At 40.7% G+C, this 20,580-nt stretch overlaps 1 protein-coding gene across 6 annotated transcripts in view; it reads left to right on the top strand.

The window, feature by feature from the left end:
- Positions 1–12,173: 12,173 nt before the first annotated feature.
- ppip5k1a (diphosphoinositol pentakisphosphate kinase 1a) overlaps positions 12,174–20,580 on the top strand; it is a 47,376-nt gene continuing 38,969 nt past the window's right edge. For all 6 annotated transcript variants that reach the window (XM_039794674.1, XM_039794673.1, XM_039794669.1 and 3 more), the window contains exons 1-3: positions 12,174–12,280; positions 18,483–19,000; positions 20,356–20,551. In XM_039794674.1, the coding sequence (XP_039650608.1) occupies positions 18,857–19,000; positions 20,356–20,551 (340 nt within the window). In that variant the 5' untranslated portion in view covers positions 12,174–12,280; positions 18,483–18,856. The remainder of the gene's footprint in view (positions 12,281–18,482; positions 19,001–20,355; positions 20,552–20,580) is intronic.

Below are 20,580 nucleotides of genomic sequence, written 5' to 3'. Positions count from 1 at the left end.
CACAGATTCATTTTGACACAATGTTCCTTTTGTTGTCAAGACATGTCAAGGGACATGATTTGTTGCATGTCATCTCCCTTCTCTCCCCAATATCCTGTTTATCTGCACTATATAATAACAAGTCTATTATTTTATATATATTACTAATCTTGAAACCTATTTTTAATTGAGTTCACGGAATGAATTTCGATATTTCCCCAGTAATAGAACTTTTGCCAGTGAGACTGAGGGGAACTGACACAAAGTTGAAGTTATTTTAAAACCCTTAAAGATTCTAGGCTTTTGAGAAAACATTTGGGGCTGGAGCCCCAGAAGCAACCACACCCACCCCTGAGTTAGAGAATGGAGTTGCCTGCCATGGTACCCAGTAGATTTTACAGCACAGCCGTGATGCCGCTCTGCTGGGCCTAGTGATGGGTCAAAACATCATTTAACATGAATACTGGGCTTCGATTGGGATTCAGAGTCAACTTTCGGGCACATTTTACCGTGTATTGTCGCTCCATCTCTTATTAACACTCTGACGAGAGGCTGAGGGGATGCAGAAATCAGGAGAATGCTACATTTGAGAGGCTGTAGGGTTGGACTTGTTCTTGCTGGATTTAAATCTGAATAGTGTGCAGTAACTGAACCACCTGGAACAGGCGACAGAGAGGAGGGGAGAGACTCTGGCCTGTATGCTGAGATTGTGACTGTTATTGTCCCACACTGTTATTGTTCGATTTTTCCACTTTAGGAATATTTGTCCAGGGAGTTTGAGTTGTGGTGCGGTGAGGTGTGGCTACAAACTGGGCTATTTATACTGGACACAGGGTCAAGGGAAATTACTAAATTGTTTAACTAATTGAACACATTTAGAACACATCACCTTAGCAACCTGTCAACAAAGTTTTGCAATGACATAAGATTAACGGTAAACTAAAAGTTACTGAAAGAGCTGTTTGAGGCAGATTATATTTGTGTCTGTAGTTTTCTGTCTTCATCAGAAACAGTGTTGATCCACACGAATGGCACTGAGGCGACCCACAGTGATGGATCCATGACAGAGTTTCAGTTAAATCCTCGGGGATCAGCAGACATTCTTTATTCATAAGCTCCTTTCACAGCAAAGGCCAGTTCAGGAAAAGGGCTGCAGTCTGAACAGTGAAGGTTGTTGTTTGCTTTGCTGTCTTCAGTGAATAGTCTTTGTAACAGCATTTTGATACCGTGATTATGTTGATTGAATGAAAAGTTTTCAGAACACAACACCATCTGAAGAATGCCTTTGGTGTTTTGGAAACTGGAAAACAGTTTTTGTGTTTGTTACCTATTCTCCAACCAGAGCCTATTGTTTGTAACAACATATTTAAGGGCATAAAGGTAGAGACACTGTCAAAAGTCAGATACATACAGGTATTTCAATTGACACTCAGTGGCTGATTTAAAATCAGGAATGACTCACAAAGAAAGTGGTCACTATGCAGATTTACAGATATTTATGAACTATCAAGTCAGAGCAGGGGCAATTCTAAGATCAGACCTTTAGGGGGGCTCAGCCCCTAATGAGAATGTGACACGGATACAGCGTCTTGCAAAAAATCTGTTATTTCATTAGCCGATAATCTCTGAGCTAGCCACTACTGAACAATAACTTCAGCTAATGTTTTTTGACACTATGATGGAACTAAACCTGAGACTTGTATATATGTCACAGTAATAATGACTAATTTGACACAATTTTCTAACATTCAGTAGCCTGGTTGACACCAGACCCTTCTCAGTTGTAACTGAGAGCGGGTCTGTGAAAGGTTCATTGACAGTTCATTTCCAAAGGGGCGTCACCAACGAACCCCGCTCAAACACCTCTGGGTGCATTGGAGAGTCCTTCAACCAATCAGGACCAACGATCTGGGTGACACTGCGCTTCGGTAGCCATCATGTTGAATGTAAACAAAAAGCTGCTCGCCGTCGTGTGCTATCGTCGTCGCGTAAAGCCCGCCTCAACGGTTGTGATTGGTGTAAAGCCTGCCTCAGCGGTTGTGATTCGTGCCTCGATTTTGGGGATATTGGAAATGGGTTTGAATGGGCTCTTTGCCAGACTGACTTGCAGAGCAAATCTCAAATTTGCCGGAAGTTTGTCAGGGTTTACCTAGGCTGAACATTCAGCAATTATAGTTGCTTACGTTTCAATGTGGGTTCTAATCTGCGCCATGAAATTACCAACTTCTTCTCTGGGGACTACCAACGTTAAACTTCACAACCGCACTTCTGACAGATCAGATCAGATCAGCAAAAGGCTGGAGTCTGGCACAACCACCTCCGATTGGCCAAAGCTACGTTTCCGTTAACGCTTTCCTTGACTGGGTTACAGGTGCATAGCATCAGCTACAGCGACACAGGATATTAAACCTGTTTCAAGGCCTTTGAACCTGGAAATGTTTGTCCTCTGTAACTAACAGACAAGTTCGCAAACTAACTTGAAGCACTAAAATATTAAACATTTTTATTATTATTATTATTGTTTTTTATTATTATAATTTTTAGGGGGCTGAGATGAAATTTAGGGGTGCTTTAGCCCACCTAAAAAGAGTCTTAAATCGGCAATGAGTCAGAGATGGTTTAGAACTGAGACGCCCAAACCAAGAGTTATTTCCTGTATCTGTTCACAACTGCCACGTCCCTTTAGGAGACTAGCAGCAGGTCCTGAATGTATTGATCCCAACGGGAGAAGTGAACGTGAACACAGATTATGGCCAATTCCTTCGCCCCATAGTTACCAAAGTATATATATATTGGACCCATTTTTCACAAGCGACCTATCTCCAGAACATTCTGACACTTAAATGGCATTTTTCAGACGGACAAGTCAGGAGAAAATTACCTTTGTTCGAGGCCTGTTTCTGTCTCGGGAAACAAACTCTCGCGAGATCTGGCAACACAGATAAGCTAACGTCAACTAACGCTCTAACAAAACTAGTTTTCATTATGCTAAATATGGCTTTAAGATGGGAAAACACTGAATGTTAACAAAAGGAATATGAATTAGTTATGCAAATAGAACTTTTCATCCATCCACACAACGTTCACTACACCTTCAAACGAGGCCAGGCCCACTTAGAAAACAGGAAGGTGTGTACCGTTTCATACCAATGGTGCAGCTTGTAACGCAAGGTTACGGTGGCCCTGAAGTGCAAACCACAACAGCAAATTCCACAACACGACAGAATTTCGCCACAACATGACAGCATTAGTAAGACTGAAATGGAAAGGGTAGGTACATACTGGACACTGATCCTCGTCCTGATTGGTTGCGCTGTCTGTCATTTACAATGGACACTGATCCTCGTCCTGAACGGCTGCACTAGTCACTAGTAATTTACAAATGGATCCGTGTACGTTTTTGTTTTTTCATTTGAACCAAGAAACGATCAAACTGAAATAGCATTTTTGGTATAGTATCTCGAAGCTTGTTCTTCTTATCATTGGCTACTATTGAGTCCAGGATTCAGAGTTATTCAGAAATGACTTATTAACGATTATTACCAAGTCATTCCTGATCGATTCCCTAACTTGTTCATTAGTAACTAACATCTGTAGTTAACAAAGTTTTTGAAATTTGGACAGAGAAAGCCTAGCTGTTTCCAATAGCTTCCAGTCCTTATGCTAAGCTAAGCTAACCGTGTCCTTGCCCAAGCTCTGTACTTAACTTTACACTCATGTATGGGTGTGTACAGTATAGACAGGAATTTTCCGAGCTAATGTTCTTCTTGTAACTTCTCATTTAAACATTTCAGACCGACCGGAGAAGCTACCCTGCAGTCAGGAAGTCTGCTCTCGGCTGCTGAAAGGATTTTGTCAGAAACCTCTCAGGAGAACATTTGTTGAAAGCAGAGTGTGTTTATTTTTCCTTGCCTTGTACGTATGAATGGCTGCTGTGTGCAGCTCTCTCTGTACCTGCAGAACAGGACTGAGTCTGCAGCTTCAGCTTGTACAGGAGATCAGAAACGAGCTCCTGATTCCTGCTGCACGTGAGACTTTTACAATATCTACAACGTGTCTCCTCTACAAATTAAACAGACCAAATAAAACAGGTCAAACTTGCTGCATGAGGTTTATTTCGGAAAACAGATATTGTACCTTGGAGGCATCTTTTACAGGATAAGGAATAAGAAGAAAAACAAATACTAGCACAGATTTAGTAGATTTTAGCACAAGGGAACACAAACTCAAAAAATTTTCAATCGGTGTACCTACAGTATTTATCTGTTGAGGAACAAATGCAAGTAGCCTGACCATATTAAAGATGAGAGAAAACGACTGTACAGACCATCAACATGCATATCAATAAACACAATTCCCAGGGTTGCAAAATTATGTAATACTGCCACACACATCTTACCAGTGTTGGAGTCAGAGTCCAAGTCATTAAAGCTATAGTGCGTAGTTTCTGTCGCCCCCATGAGGAATTCTAAGTAATGACAGCAAAACGGTCGGCGCATCCACAAACAAGCCTTCCGTGATTGCGCAGTTGCGAGTAGCCAAGGAGGACATGGAGGATTAAAAAAACATGATGGACTCTTCAGAAGAGGTCATTATCTTCACTCGAGTTTCTGTGCGTGAAAGTCACCGGACGCCACAATCTTCTGAACATAGTCATACTGAGAAATCCAGAGAGAGTTGTGTGGAGCTGATAGTCTTAATTAACTTTGTAGCAACTCATTTGGCAATGGCTTGAATGTAACGGACGTTCATTAATATCAAAAAGATATGCACTAAAGCTTTAAAGAAGAGTCTGCGTCCAAGTCACCATTACCAGCGTTCGAGTCATCAAGGTTGAGCCTAAGTTGAATTCCAAGACTGCCTCCATTGTTCCAATCCGGCACCTTCAAAGAGCTGATATACAATAGAGGGTCTACATTAAACAAAAATGACACCAATTGTGCGTTCACAAATGGAACATTCAGTGGTGTTCGTGAAGGCAAACATCCCTCCGCATCACCCTGCTGCCTGCATGAGATAGTTAAAGACTAAATAATCTTATATCACATTTTGATGACCCATTACACATAAAAGTAGTCAGAAACTTCATCCAGAGTCCAAGTCATTAGTGCGCTAGTCCAATCGGAGTAACGAGTCCAGCATCAAGTCTTTTGACGGAGGTTACAAAAAAAACTTTAAGCGGACATAGGATCATAAACTAACTTTGGACCTCAACTTTGATTCTTTTACAGGTTTGATGTCTTTACAATGAGTGTTACAGCATAACAGAGCTGCTAGTATGGCTGTAGACTCTTGTTGTATCATATAATACTAATAATAACTATTGGGAATTTACATATTGATCTAAAAAGTATGATGAAATTGTTGTGCCAGCTGTTTGATTAAGGTTTGGTTAGTGTTCTTGAAGTATACAGTAATTTAATCTTAGAGCAAATTTAAGGTTAACAAGTTAAGACAAGGTTTATGTCCAGTATGAATAATGGATACTTCATTTTTCCTGTTCCTTCTGGTAAATATAAGTTTCCCATTAAAGTCTTTGCACTTGTCTTGTGAATGCTTGTTGAAAAGAAAGGAGGAAACCACCTTGTTTTTAACTTGATGACCAAGGATTTCTTCAGTTAAAGTGAAAGCATGAAAGCATGAAAGCCCCTACAGTTACAGTTTGACCACGATAGCACACTATCCGCGCGTGTTCATGCGTGTCGACGTTTCTCTGTCAAAATGAGAATGAATACTTAATCTGCAGACTTGTTCGGTGTGTTTCCGACGGAACGCTGTTTCCTTTCGGCAGAACAGACGCTCTTCTTACTGAGCAGAGCTGGAAAACACAGCTGGTAAAAGACAACGTCCATCAGCAGCCAGAACGCTGCCCGCCTGCGTTTACTTCACACCCAGAGCCATTAACTGCTCCATAACTGCACGGGTGTTGTGGCACGTGCCTTTTCCCCCACTGAAAGACGTCTTGTACGTGTTTTATATTCTGACACCATAGAGGCTACACTCCGCTGCTGGGTCAAACAGGACATGTTCACATGTCGTGTTAAAATAACTCAAAGCCACTGTAGCTCCTTGGTAAATGGAGTTTCTTGAGTAACTGTTACAATTTACACCCTCTCTGGGCAGTTTTGTTTGTAGAGGCAAAGATGTAACTAAAAGAAGCTCTTCAGAGATTTATTATCACACGCGACTTCTCCAGCTTCTGTAGAGCTGAAAACCTGTGATACAGAAAAAGCTAAAATGCAGCGTGAATGTGAAATTTCAGGCAAGATTACTGTACATGAGGAAAATATAATATGGTAATATAAAATGGGATAAGGCAAAGATCTAAGTGCAGTATGACCCTGAAAATGAATTTTGTGTTTCCACACCAGATTGCTTCAAGCTCTGCATGTGATCTCTTATTTTGTTTCAATATATCTGACCCATCTGACAATGCAAGTGTTGCCACTCCTATGTGTGTTGTTAGACAACAGCACCATAATGAAAAGTGATTCAGATGCATTTAGAGGATCTTTAACCAACATCTCAGAGGAAAATATTCTACCTTTTACTCCACTACATTCGTCTGACAGCTTGAGTTGCTATTCAGACAGTTTTTAATCCCCTTCCTGTCCAGTGAAAACCATGTATCTCCAGATGTGTTGATGTTGATTGTTAAGGATAAAGTGAATGATGAAATGTTCATTTATGTGTTGAGTAGATTCTCCTACTTCATAAGCTAAATAAAGTCTTTAAAAAGCCTCTTGGATCAGCTGGGAAAAGCATCGTCACAAAGCTGACATCATTAAAAGTTGACTTTTATACTGATGATCGACTCATAATCATGAGTTGGACGCGGAGATGGTCTTTCTAGCTGGAGCCCATCTTCTCCACCTTTTTCCTCAGTGCATACTCTGATGTTTACATTTGAAAATCTGACCGGCTAACTGGCTAGCTAGCCCTGGCTAGAACACTCGGCAGGAGGTTAGCAGAGTCGGCAAGGAGACTGGCAAGTTGATTTCCCGGTCCTGTTGAGCGACCCATATTAGTAAAGAACTACAAATATTTGTCAAATATATTCAGCATACATTTTTGGGGAGCTGGCTGACAGAGAGGCGACTGGAGAGGTCCACAGCTTGTCAGTTTCTTGTTGGTTTTGGTCTCTTCATAGAATTTATTGACAGAATTTATTTATTGAATAGTAAAAATATAGAACATCATCAGTATCCTATATATCATTATATATATATATATATATACATAAACACTGGACTTTAAAGGAAACATTTCCATATGCCAGACTTTAACCTAAGAGCTGAGGTTTGCCTCACCAACATGGCTGCATCCACATTTATCAGTTGGGCAGTTTGAGGAACGACTTTAACAGCCAGCCAGAAACCCACCTGGTCTTTTAAGGGGCCCTGAGACCCAAGGTACAGAGACTGGAACTGCATCCATAATGAGCCTCCTTGTCCTAGTCTGACCTGCTGCTGTAAGTCACAGAGAGTGTGACACCCCTGACTTTGGTAAATGGGAGCCATATGAGGGCGGAGGGCCGCGGAGGGCCTCCTCACAGAGGCTCTTTGTGGCAGGAGCTGTACGTAGTGAAGGATACTTTAGATAAATCTGGCTGAAAATCTGACAGTCTATGCACTGTTTCAAGTGCGTACAAACTGAGGTGATGCAACACAAACACCATGTTTGAGTTTTAGTGTATATTGTAGCTTATTTAAAAGAAAATCTTATGCCAACAGTGAAAAAGTATTTCCATTTCTATACTGACAATATTTGTTTAAGTGGTTGCATGCTCTCTTCTTCTCTCCGTGTTCAGTTTGATTATAGAAGAGCCTTGTTTAGAACCCTGCTGTTTATAAAATGCTCTTTTCATAAGCAGCAGAGCGGCCAACTATGACCCCCCCCCTCAAAGTTCACACAGCAGCCCCATCTGGCCTGCACACAGGTATGTAACGGCCAGTGGTGGTCAAACAGACTCTGGTCTGAACAGGGAAGCTCAGAGACACGCTGACATCAATGTTGGCCCTTACATCAGCAGCAGGCGGCCGGGTTGCTCTGCTGACTCTCTATTGAAGGAGGGCAGGTCACCTTTTAGAAAAATGCTGAGGTTGTGTCAGAGAACCCACCACAAAATTTCCTGTTGTTGGATTAATGCTTAACAATATCATCATTGAAGTTAACCAACAGTAGTAGTGCTTATAGTTGCTGTAGAGGCTTTTTAAAGACAGGGTTAGTGACTATTACCAATATAGACTTTTATATATTGTTTGAAATGGTCTTTACACCCGGACAGCAATAAATAACCATCCGTCATCTGTAGCTGCTGTATCCTGTAAAAACGCCCACCATTCACTGCCTCGCGGCCCGCTTGGAAAGAACCAATGAAATGCCTCCTTGCCCCGCTGCGCGTGTTCTACCACTCCCGTGTACGAGCCTGAGCTCAATGCTCGTCGTCAGCGCATTGCTAACAGTAGTCCTGTTTGTTTTAAACATTCGGTGTGATAATTCAGAGTTTGCTTACCGGTGAATGAGACATGAAGTAAAATTGCGTTCCTTTATCTGCTCAATTCAATTCAATTTTATTTATAGCATCAGATCATAACAAGAGTTATCTCGAGACACTTTACAGATAGAGTAGGTCTAGACCACACTCTATAATTGACAAAGCCTCAACAATTCCAATAATTCCCCCAAGAGCAAGCATTAGCAGTGGCTATTGCGACAGTGGCGAGGAGAAACTCCCTTTTAGAAAGAAACCTCGGCAGACCCAGAGCTCTTGGTAGGCGGTGTCTGACGGGGCCGGTTGGGGGTGTGATGAACAGTGGCGTAATAGTCACAATAAAGATAATGGAACAGTGACTACAATGGTAGTCGTAGTAGTTCATGTCATAGCCGGGCACAGCAGGGCGTTACGGGATGTAGCGTGGCACAGCAGAGCATGGGTGGACGCACTGGACGCAGCAGGGCGCAGCAGGACGCAGCCGGACATTGCAGGGAATCGCAGAGCGTAGCAGGGTGTAGCCGGTCCACAGCGACAGGTGCACACAAGACCCAGATCTTGGTGTCACCCTAATCCGAGGCGATGTTCTGGGCGAAGAAGAAACATAAGGAGTAAACTCCCCAGAGCTAGATTAGTAACTCTGAAGCAGCAATGCAGCTTTGCTCTGCACGTCTGTGTGTGGGCGGAGCCCCGGAACAGGGGGAAGGGTTAGACGGAGCCCATAGGAGAGGGTAGATGCTATATCAGATTCGCTAGACGTGTCGACATCACCGGAAGTGCCTCGTGGCCCGCCTTGTTATGCCTCTGATTGGCTTACCCTGGTTTTCTTACCCTAGCCCTACCAATCCCCACTCCCCATGCCTAAACCTAACTCCATCGACCATTCTAGCAGATCCGATTTAGGATCCACCCGAGGAGATGCTACTTTCAAATCTTGCTAGCTTTTCAACATTACTAACCCTGCCTTTAATAATGCTTGCTCCGAGGGTTTGTGTGGGACTGTAGCACAGTGGTGGAAGAAGTACTCATGTACTTTACTTAAGTAAAAGTAGCAAAACCACAGTGCAGAACTACTCTGTTACAATAAAAGTCCGGCATTCAAAAAGTTAGGCTACTTAAATGAAAGTTTAAATGTATTAGCCTCAAAATATAAAGTATAAGAAACCAAAAGTGAAAGAACTCATTATGCAGAATATTATATAATTGGATTATAATATTGATGCATTAATGTTCTTTACTTTAATGTTGCAGCTGGTAAAGGTGGAGCTATTTTAAGTACTTTATATACTGCTGAGTATTTTGTGAAAGTACTGACTTAATCTATAGTAATGCATCATAATGTATTTCTTTATTATGTTTGCGCTGTGTAACCTCCAAAGAGGTTTCAGCTTTGAAACAGACTTGTGAAATGTCTGAAAAGGCTACAGAGTAATATTCAGCACAAAGATGGTCTGTCTGTTGATGTCTGGTACGAACCTAAATTACAAACACATTGTCTCCATAAAAACAACAATAGTGAAGAACCTTGCTGTATGTGAAGCAGAATTTATTTAAAAGTTAAAGATTTCTACACTTCCATCAGTCAGAAACAGTCACGTTTAATGATCTCCCTGAAGAGGAAAGGCTTTGTTTGGTATGTGATTCATGGGAGGCTGAAGGCCATTTTATGTTTGTGTTACTCATTATATGATGATTTATGGAGTGATACATTTTTTAGTAGAGTGTCCGTCATCTCTACTGACTTTTTGTGTGGCAAATCTTCTGTGTTGAGAAGAGACAGAGTTCTTGTTTGCAATGTAATGTTTCATGTAAGAAGTTATGTTCTTTTCTTATTTGTGACCAGGTTTTTATTACTGTCTATCTTCTTTTCTGACAAATGTTGCACCACTGCAAATTATATTAAGTCTATGTGGACACCTGTGTGTGCATGATACACATAGAAGTGCCTTACTACTACTATTAGAATCAGAAACAGCTTTATTGTCACATAGGTTTGCACATCCAATGAATTTGTCTTCATGCAAAACAACTAAATACTGCCACCTACAACTTCACAATGTGCACTACCCTACCCCACCCACACTGTTCTAGTTATTTATTTACAGATTTACATACTGTAATTATACCTATACATAGCCATATTCTACTGCTCTTCATACTATTCATCCTGCACATACACTTATTCTTACTATTCTTATAATTTTGCCAGACTGCACATAGCTGTACTGTATCTTTCTATAAGGTTCATTCAGTATGTCCAAATTTATTATGTTTTTCTTATTAAATATTCTGTTAATACAATGCATATCTATATCTATATTATTCTTACTACTAGTATAATGCCACTGCTTCTACATTGCACATATCTGTACATGTTGTTCATACATTGTTCATATTACATAACCATATTTATTCTGCTCTTATAACACTGCAATATAGTTCTTGTCCTGCCTGTGCACCACCTGTCTATACTTGTATATTGCATTGCACTTTTACGCTTTTTGTTGCACTTCTGGTTGGACGCAAACTGCATTTCGCTGTCTTTGTACTTGTACACTGCACAATGATAAAGTTGAATCTAATCTAATCTAATGACAACTCATTGTATTTTAAGGTCATCATGGCGAATGTAAAATCCTTATCTGCAAAGCAACTGTCAAGTTAATGTCATTGTAACGTTACTTTTTCCCTTCATTTTTACTAAATCTAATAATTGTTTTGGCTGTAGGCTAACATTTGGGTATTTCCAGTGAGTCGTGATGTGCGGATCGATATCGATATTTACGATCCCAACGTCTCCTGCTCTAGTATCGATTCTCATATAAAAAGATCGATATTTAAACTCAGTAATTTGGAGTGAGTGTTTATGTTATCATAAGTAACTTGTTGTCACCAGAAAAGTCTAATCATATCCGGTTAGGGGAAGGAACTACTTCTCCTTCCGCCAGTCAATTGTGTGTGCACTGCGGCTCTGTGACTGTTCAAGAGTTCCCCGGAATCCCAGCATTCTTACAACAAGCTAACAGAAAGCAGTTTGTTCAAATAGAAAATACTAGTGAAACATGAAGTAAGCTATCCTAATGAAATAAATGCAACAATGAGTAGCTTTCCCGAGATCAGTGCTAAGAGTGTATTGAGAGAGGCTGCATATAGCCCATAGTTAAAACTAATAGAATTTAGAGGGATCTTTTTCGTCCGCCTGGACATCATGCTGTACAACAACTCCTAGTCATGGCAGGGCGGACAATAGACAAAAGAACAATTTCTACCTCCATCTGTACTCTTTACTTCCATCTACACTCCATTTGCACTGCTTACTCTGACTACTGTGTTATAAGTTAATTTGATTTTTAATATAGGTTTAATCTATGTATGTTTCATATGCTACTGGATACTTGAATTTCCCTCTAGATAAAAAGTATTGGTATTGGTATTGGTATCGGCAATACCAGCCTGGGTATTACTTGGTATCGGATCGAATAGGAATTAAGTGGTATCGCACATCACTAGCTAGTCCCCACTGATGGTTGCTGGCCAGTCTCAGTTTCAACGCTAGAGGCCGCTAAAGCTCTTCTTGTGTTTGGGATCTTGTTACGCCCACCGACTGACTTTGGTCGTTGCTTATTCGCTCATTTAGTTTTTTTGTTACGCCTTCTCGAAGTCGTTCTCTTCTCCCATTGGTTGTTTTTAACGTCGATCACCCGTGCGTCAAACATGAAAAAAAATATGCCTGGTTTGACATGCAAACTAAATGTTAAGAGTAAAATTGGGAGCTGATGGCAGCGATGCAAACCTTCCGGCCACACTGTGAGTTCGTTATTTAATGTTACTCGCTGGTAACGCAATAAAATGGGCACTCTTCCAGTCTTAAGCGTTAACATTCATATTTGCGCAGACATTTGGTATTTGCTTCAAATGCTGACAAAATGGCACTGGAAGACTTGTTTACATTGCAGAACCAGCCGGGCTTCTGGCTGAATGCTAACATTAGCTAACATTAGCTTACATGTTTATCACTGCTAACATATACAAGAGCTAACGACAATTTCTTCTCCAAAAAAACGTTATTCTTGAATTCAACTAACGTAAACTGTGTTGGGTAGTTGGCATTAGTTATTGGTTAATAACACAATTACATTGTTTTATTATTCTGGTCAACGTTTCAAAATATCTTACCTTTCTAGCATGCATATGCCAAAATAACGGTATACAATCTATGTATGCGCATAGCGTTGATGGACTTGTCGCTGTAAATTCACACAGTTAAACCAGTCAGCCCCATTCTATTGGGACATCAGGTGCAGCTATGACATTAGTGTTTTTCAACAGGTAATTGTGTTTTTACGTAACTGAGGTGTGTTTCTTTGAACGCTCATTTCCTTTTAATTAATCAGAATTCGTGTAAGGAAATGCTCACTGTTCTGCAGGTCCAAAGCCATGATTATAGAAATACTAAATAATAACCTCGAGGATATTATAGTCCAAGCCTCCTAATGAACATCTTATATTTCCTGCAGAACATTTTGAATGGACACTAAATACGATCTAATTTAGATTAATGCTTGATATTACTCAATTGGAGCAGAAATTGTTGGATCATTACTTAATTAGTTGTTTTTGATTCGATTAAACTCCAAATTCTTTTTTATTTCAAGCACATGTCAAACATTCCCAAGTTCCAGCTTCTCATTCCTTATTATTTCCGGCTTCTCTTTTTGTAAAATTAATATGTGTGGGGTTGGTCGGGGAAAACAAGCAATTTGAAGATGTCACCTGGGCTTACTATTTCATAGACCAATTGATTAATCAAGAAAATAATCCGCTGAATAATCTATAATAAATGTCATAGTTGCCACCCTAAATTTGATTATACTTCAAATTTACAAAGTGTTGACTCTGTTTTCTGATTTCTGCACACTGCGAGGAGTAAAGTTCTGGTGGTGAAATCCTGAAACCTATATTTATTCTTCAAAATAGTCAAATGCGAAGACACAAGGCCTTTTGAAAAGAAGAAAGGAGGTTATGCACATCACTGTGGTTCATCACATTGCTATGTGAAATAAAGATTTGGCCAAACTCTCAGGTTAAAGATATTTGAAACTTTGTCTCCCTAATAAAGTTAAAGTTAACAAGGCTGTGGCACCCACGAACGAGATGGAAAATCGTTTTACTGATACAAGTTCTGGCGCAGACTCGGGCTCCGCTGTCCATTAGGTTAAAGGCGGGAGCAGATCCTGGCAGAGCTCTCTGCAGGAGGCGTCTGAGCCTGCCCCAGCAGGGAGCCCTGAGTCATCTGGTTCAAGGTGGGGTAGAGGTGGGGATTAGTGAGACGGAAAAAAATCAGAAAGTGAGGAAAAAGGTCAAGTTTATGTATAGAAGTCGGTGCAATAGAGATTCAGAAAGTCAGCCAGTGATCATAATGTGTGAGATGACTGTTGATTTGTGTCTTTCCCACTGTCTTTATTCCCTTATAATGCCCATATTTAATGCTGTCTTATCCTTGCACTGCTATATCGTTTTTATATTACTATGTCTACATAATTCTCTTATATTGTCCATATTTAATGCTGGTCTCTAGACTTTATCCTTGCACTGTTGGACTTATTTGCACTACCACCATGACACACACTCTCATAGAGCACTTTACCATGCAGACTGAATCACAGGGTCAGTCCCTGCCCGGTCACTGCAAGCCTCTCATGTGTATACATCCCTTAGTACATTCATGTGGATTTTTTATTTGGTGTCTTTTATTGTCCATTTTATTCATGTGGATTTTTTGGATTTATCATCCTGTTTATGATGTGTGTGGATGTTGTGTGTGATATCTTTAAGCTACTGGGACCTTGAATTTCCCCTTGGGGATCAATAAAGTATCTATCTATCTATCTATCTATCTATCTATCATGACGTAAGAGGTCAAAGGCGAGAGAAGAATTTGGACTAGAGTTGAGTTGTGCAAATGTGTCTCTGTGTCATCGTTGAACTTTAGTACATTTCCACTCGTGAACTGGACTTTTACTGTTGTATCAGATTTTATAAGAAACACCAGCCTTTACTGTCCAGCTGCATCTCCATTTTGTTTTTGCTTCAGAGCTCCACCATTTATTAGTCTATTGCAGAAAAGGAACCGGCGCCTATTTTGATAATCAATTAATTGTTGAAGTAATTATTTTTAGCAAAAGAAACATCAGACATTTTCTGGTTCAAGCTTCTTAAATTTAAAGGTTTGCAATTTTTTTTGTTTTCTGTTTTTGTATAATTGTAAATGTAATAATATCCTTGGCTTTTTGACTGTTGGTTAGACAAAACAAGACATTTAAAAGGCATCACCGGCTCTGGTTAACAAGAGTGGACATTTTGTGTTGTTTTCTGACATTTTATTGACTAATCAATGAATTGATTAATCTAGGAAATGACCGACAGATTAATTGATATTGAGAACCCAATTGGCTTTCATGTTGTCAGATCAGTTGAACTCTTTAAGTTCTTTTAAAACCCTTTCAAAATAAAAAAAATCATCATCAAAAATGCAATTTGATTAAGGTTAAAGTGCCCAAAAAAAAGCCCAAAGTCCCCCCAAAGGGACTTACCATCTCCAACAGAAAACACTGTTCACCAACTGCTCCAAACAGCTCTATTGTAGTCCAGCCTTTACTTCAGAGACAGACATGGTCACTTTGTAACACACGTTATAATGCTCGCCTAGCTGCTAGTGTGGCACGCCCTCATACTCTGCTTCTGACTGGCTAGTAGTCCTTATCTAGGTACTGTCAGGGCACGCCCTCATACTCTGCTTCTGACTGGCTAGTAGTCCTTACCTAGGTACTGTCAGGGCACGCCCTCATATACGCTCTGCTTCTGACTGGCTAGTAGTCCTTACCTAGGTACTGTCAGGGCGCCCCTCATACTCTGCTTCTGACTGGCTAGTAGTCCTTACCTAGGTACTGTCAGGGCACGCCCTCATACTCTGCTTCTGACTGGCTAGTAGTCCTTACCTAGGTACTGTCAGGGCACGCCCTCATACTCTGCTTCTGACTGGCTAGTAGTCCTTACCTAGGTACTGTCAGGGCACGCCCTCATACTCTGCTTCTGACTGGCTAGTAGTCCTTACCTAGGTACTGCTCATGTGCGACTCCCAACAAAGATGGAACAGAAGTGTGATGCCTCACTCTGTAGCTAAAACAGAGAGCCTAACACAGGGTGAAAAGAGGAGCTGCAGCAATGTGCAGTACAACATAAATGTTTTTTATTAAACCATGTAAACCTATTCTGATATAACCTCTAAATACAATTATGAACCTGCAAATGAGTATAATATGAGCACTTTAACAAGATAGCTTTTCCAAGCACCTTAAAAGGGGACATAATTGGGGATGCAGGGTTTTCACCCCACAACAGCCGTGTGTAGCATGAAATTGTAGAATGTAAACTGCACCCTGCGCCTAAACCCCTCAGAGTCCCATAAAAAATGAAAGAGGACATGACCTCAGCGTGCTCCGTGGGAGCTGTGGCCCTGCTTGTAGCCTGAGTAAGCAGGTGTAATAGAAGAGATTAACTGTTACGCTCAAGCTCTGAAACACTAATCCACTTAGACATGGAAAGAGTTTATTTTAAATCAACTCTGTGCCAAAATGGGACTAAGTATGAATTTCTGTATGTGGGTACCAGGCAACAGTTAAACATTTATAATGAAGTAATGCCCCTGTCGCCTTAAATGGTTGCGCACAGATGTAATCAATATCAGGGCATGGTACTTTAGTAATGGCTAATCTATGTTTAAATGAAAAGATAACATCCAAATACATGAGTCAGATAAAGTTAGTGTCTTCTACAATCTTCTTTTCCCCTTTTGATGACGCTTGTTGCTGTCCACATTTAAGACAGCAGTAGGCTTAACCAGTTCTTCAGTCACAAAGAGTGCTTTGAACTGTTGTTTGTCCAGTGTTCAAATAGTTTCTATCATCGATTCATCTGTGGATTGTTTTCTTGATTAATCCTCTATAAAATGTGCAAAAAAGTGTACATCACAATTTCCGTATATTCTCAAGTTAACATATTAAACTGCTTGGTTTGTCTGACTAACCGTCCAAAACCCAATTTACTATCATAGAAGACAAAGAAAACCAGAAAAATGTGAATCTTTGGTATTTTTTGCCTAACCGGAATAGTTGCCAATTCATTTTCTGTGGCCTGACTTAATGATTCATTGACTAATCGTTTCCACTCTAAGTGAACATGTTACATACTTAGCATGCTTTACTATCATGTGTGAATCACAGGAAGATTAGCTGAGTATGGCGTCCTTTAGGTCACAGGGACCTTCAGCTAAACGGGCAAATTGTGTGGAGGGAACTCGGTCCTTTTTGTCGTCTTATTTGTGTTCCATCAGCTTGTGGTCCCCAAGGCTTTGGACAAATGTGTTTTGTTTATTATCTTATCGTGACCCCTGCTATGCTGCGTATACAGCATTTTCCACTGCAAATAGTCAGCCATGACCCTGGAGTCACTGAGCCTGATGGTGAAGCAGTTTGTTGTTCAGATGGGTGTCTCATAGCGTGCCAGAGAGTAATGAGTGTGGCTTGTCTACCGCTGCCTGTCCTGTCTTCTTGGCTGGCTAATGTTTAGTGGTGACGGAAATGCAGATCGGAGCTGATGGACCCTGCTGTTTTGCTGCACCAGACTGCAGTGTCAGGCTTAAATGTGTAACAGTAGAGTAAGTGCTGGACGTAATTATTGCTCAAGCACACGGCCATTTCTGCATACAGTGATGGTGTATTGGCCTGGATTTGCAGTGTCAGACATGGTGTTCCTTTTTTTAGTTAAACTGCTCATATTATGCTCATTTTCAGGTTCATAATTGTATATGTAGAAGTTATATCACAATAGGTTTACATGGTTTAATTTAAAAAAACAACAACCATATTTTGTTGTGCTGCACATTGCTGCAGCTCCTCTTTTCACCCTGTGTGTTGAGCTCTCTGTTTTAGCTACAGAGTGAGACATCTCACTTCTGTTCCATCTTTGTCGGGAGTCGCACATGAGCAGTACCTAGGTAAGGTAAGACTACTAGCCAGTCAGAAGCAGAGTATGAGGGCGTGCCCTGACAGTAGCTAGGTAAGGACTACTAGCCAGTCAGAAGCAGAGTATGAGGGGATACCACGCTAGCAGCTAGGCGAGCATTATAACGTGTGTTACAAAGTGACCATGTTTGTCTCTGAAGTAAAGGCTGGACTACAATAGAGCTGTTTGGAGCAGTTGGTGAACAGTGTTTTCTGTTGGAGATGGTAAGTCCCTTTGGGGGGGACTTTGGGCTTTTTCACTTTGTAAACCTATAACGTGCACAAAAAAGATATATAACACAATAAAGGAAAGGGGAAAAGCCAAAAAGCATAATATGAGCTGCAGAGCACTTTAAAAGACCAAAGTTACTCACATCGCTTGGCATAATGAGATTGTGTTGGAAAGAAACCATTGCACTGAAACTCTTTTTATGTATTTAGATTGAATTCGTACTTTTATTCATTTGTTTCAATGCTTAAATCTTTTTACACACAAAGCAAACTAACTGATAAGAACACATTTTACGTTATGTTCAGGAAACTGCAAGATTTAATTGAAATCAGAAGAAAACCATAGTGTGACATTTGTCAAAGAGTTGACAATAATTCAACATACTGGACTTACAAGTTGCATCCTGAGTCTGACTAACATTATCCACAATAGAAGCAATGAAAGATAATGAATACTGTATTTCATGGTGTTCAAGTGTTTCTATTCACAGAAGAGTTGCCTGCTAAGTCTGCCTGTATGGCTTTAAGGATTTAAATGTTAGTTAGGCCCAAACATTTTTCTTTTTAAACGTTTTTAATGTTGTGTACGGTATGTTTTATAGTAATGCGATTGTGGAGCGCAGTGAGATTGTAACTTTGATTAGAGGCAATGCAAACTATTACTCACACAAGGAAGCAAAATTGCATGAATAATGTTTGTTTTGTTTCTCTTGTAGGACTCTCAGTCTTACATACAAAATGGAGGACAGGACTGTCATCAGATAATTGGAGCTGCAGCCTCCAAGTGGCTGAAGACTTGAGAAACCCAGGCCAGTCGTAGGAGATGTGAATTTTCTGAATGAAGAATGAGAATCTTGAGTTACTGCGTCATTTCAGAGGACTGACCCACACCATCATCTCCCACATAACCTTTCAGCCTCATTCTGCTCCTCTGCCTCGCACATCTTTATCCAGCATCGCTGTCCGGCCCAGGCAGGGTGGACCCGTCCCTCTCCCCAGGCCTCGCGCCCTCCCATCGGCGGCCCGCTCTGGCGGTGTGTTGGTGTACGATGGCGCGATGGTACGCTGAGGGCTGCCGCGGGGGACTGTGATGTCAGAGCCCAACAGCCCGGGCGAGAGCCGGCGTGGCGCTCCCAGATTCTTCGTGGGCTGCGAGGACGATGACAGCGAGGTCCTGGAAGATATCATGAGGACAGACATGGAGCTGTATGAAGACGACGAAGACACAGACTCGGTGGGATATCAAACTATACTCAGCAAAAAAAAAAAGAAACGTCCTCTCACTTTCAACTGCTTTTATTTTCAGCCAACTTAACATGCATAAAACTTTGTATTAGGGCTGGACGATTTTGGCTAAAATCATAATCACGATTAATAGAAGAAGTTACCTTGATTACGATTATTGAACGATTATTTAAAAAAAATAAATTCTTATAGGCTACTGTAAATATGTTAATGTTATTTTTTCTAATGAAAGAGTGCATAATCCTATCTTTGTGATTCTAAAATAAGGAAACAACACACAGATCGCAATAATGCTTATTTATTAAATATTTCAAACAACTGAACTTAAATCTGCAACTGGAGATTTTAAAATGAAATTAAAATTAAGTTTTAATGTAAACAGGCCTCACGTGACTACACACGCGGCGGCCATAATATGTTTTAAGGGGAAAGTACATTAACACACAGTGGGCGGCACGGAAATATTAATAGGATTAAAAGACCGAAATAATCGACTTGGTAAAATAACGTCGGTTATAGGCTCTGAATTTCAGTTAATAATCCAGCCCTTTGTATGAACATAAAAAAATTCAACTACTAAGAACTAAACTGAACAATGTTACACAGACATGTGACTAACAGAAATGGAAAAATGTGTCCCTGAACAAAGGATGGTCAAAATCAAAAGTCACGGTCAGTATCTGGCGCGGCCACCAGCTGCATTGAGTACTGCAGTGCATCTCCTCCTCATGGACTGCACCAGGTTACCCAGTTCTTGTTGTGAGATGTTACCCCACTCTTCCACCAAGGCACCTGCAAGTTCCTGGACATTTCTGGGGGGGCATGGTTCTCGCCCTCACCCTCCGACATTTTTCCATTTCTGTTAGTCACATGTCTGTGTAACATTGTTCAGTTTAGTTCTTAGTAGTTGAATTTTTTTATGTTCATACAAAGTTGTATGCATGTTAAGTTGGCTGAAAATAAAAGCAGTTGAAAGTGAGAGGACGTTTCTCTTTTTGCTGAGTTTACATTACCTCCTTACTATAATCTGTAATCTATCCAAACATTTGCAATGTTTTCCCTAGCTTTATAAATGTGAAACTGTCCAATGGCCTTTCTATCCATTTTCTAAGACTATGGTTGGTGCAAATTAATTCAAATTTCTGTTCTCACAGGTTAATAGGCGATTTTCAATGAATTATTTTTTCTTTCTCAAAAGAGGAGACACTCCAGAAGTCTATTTCAGTCGGTTCTTTAGCAAGAGGTTTTATGGGAGATGTATTAGACAAAGCCACCATTGTCTCCTCTTGCTTCCTCAGCCAGATCATTGAAATGTTGGCCTCCCACTCTCTCTCCCTTATTCAGCCCCCGGAGCGAGAGATCGTGGTGGGGATCTGCTGCATGATGAAGAAGTCCAAGTCTAAGCCAATGACCCAGATCCTGGAGAGGCTGTGCAAGTTTGAGTACATCACCGTGGTCATCTTCCCAGAGGACGCCATCCTCAACGAGCCGGTCGACAAATGGCCTCTGTGTGACTGTCTCATCTCCTTCCACTCCAAGGGTAACAAAAACCCCATACAGACAAAGTGA

The sequence above is a fragment of the Perca fluviatilis genome, chromosome 3, assembly GCF_010015445.1.
Source record: "Perca fluviatilis chromosome 3, GENO_Pfluv_1.0, whole genome shotgun sequence".
NCBI lineage: Eukaryota > Metazoa > Chordata > Actinopteri > Perciformes > Percidae > Perca > Perca fluviatilis.
Note: the sequence above shows the minus strand (reverse complement) of the source record. Positions and strands in the feature narration are given on the sequence as shown.